Below are 536 nucleotides of genomic sequence, written 5' to 3'. Positions count from 1 at the left end.
GGCAAAAATGGGTTTAGGGCAAATATTTCTTTTAACCATATATAAAGGCACTTTTCATTTTTACCACCAAAGTAGAAAGGCAAATTTCAGATTTCAGATTAATTACCTATGCATATAGACAAAATTCAATTTCAACAACTATGTTTATTCATCCTCAGGTATACACAGTTGGACCAGATTATGCACATGCAGAGGCAAGAAAATCTCCAGCATTGGATGGTAAAGTGGAGAGAGACAGCGAGGGAAAGGAAGTGCGATACCCTGTAATATTATCCAATGCAGAGAAGTTGATTGCGAGAAAAGTGTGCCTTGCATTCAAGCAAACTGTCTGTGGATTTGATCTGTTGAGGTATGTGGTTTTGAAGATTAGTTAAAGTTGTTTTTTTGTCTTAAGATATTAGTATGCTTCCTGAGTTATGATTGTTTTCATATGATTTAGCACTAGCTTTACCTATTGCCAGTAGGTTTCTCCTTTTATCATGGTATGAAATTACAAGTACTTAGTGTGAAAAAGGGAGCAGCTGTGCGTAAGCCTC

The 536-nt window shown here is 36.4% G+C and overlaps 1 protein-coding gene across 1 annotated transcript in view; it reads left to right on the top strand.

Moving 5' to 3' along the window:
* LOC119588555 (inositol hexakisphosphate and diphosphoinositol-pentakisphosphate kinase-like) overlaps window positions 1-536 on the top strand; it is a 23,388-nt gene that overhangs the window by 18,901 nt on the left and 3,951 nt on the right. Inside the window, exon 7 of the mRNA XM_037937195.1 lies at window positions 159-349. Within this exon, the coding sequence (XP_037793123.1) occupies window positions 159-349 (191 nt within the window). The remainder of the gene's footprint in view (window positions 1-158; window positions 350-536) is intronic.

The sequence above is a fragment of the Penaeus monodon genome, chromosome 24 (assembly GCF_015228065.2).
Source record: "Penaeus monodon isolate SGIC_2016 chromosome 24, NSTDA_Pmon_1, whole genome shotgun sequence".
NCBI lineage: Eukaryota > Metazoa > Arthropoda > Malacostraca > Decapoda > Penaeidae > Penaeus > Penaeus monodon.
This window is presented reverse-complemented; position numbering and strand designations above follow the sequence as displayed.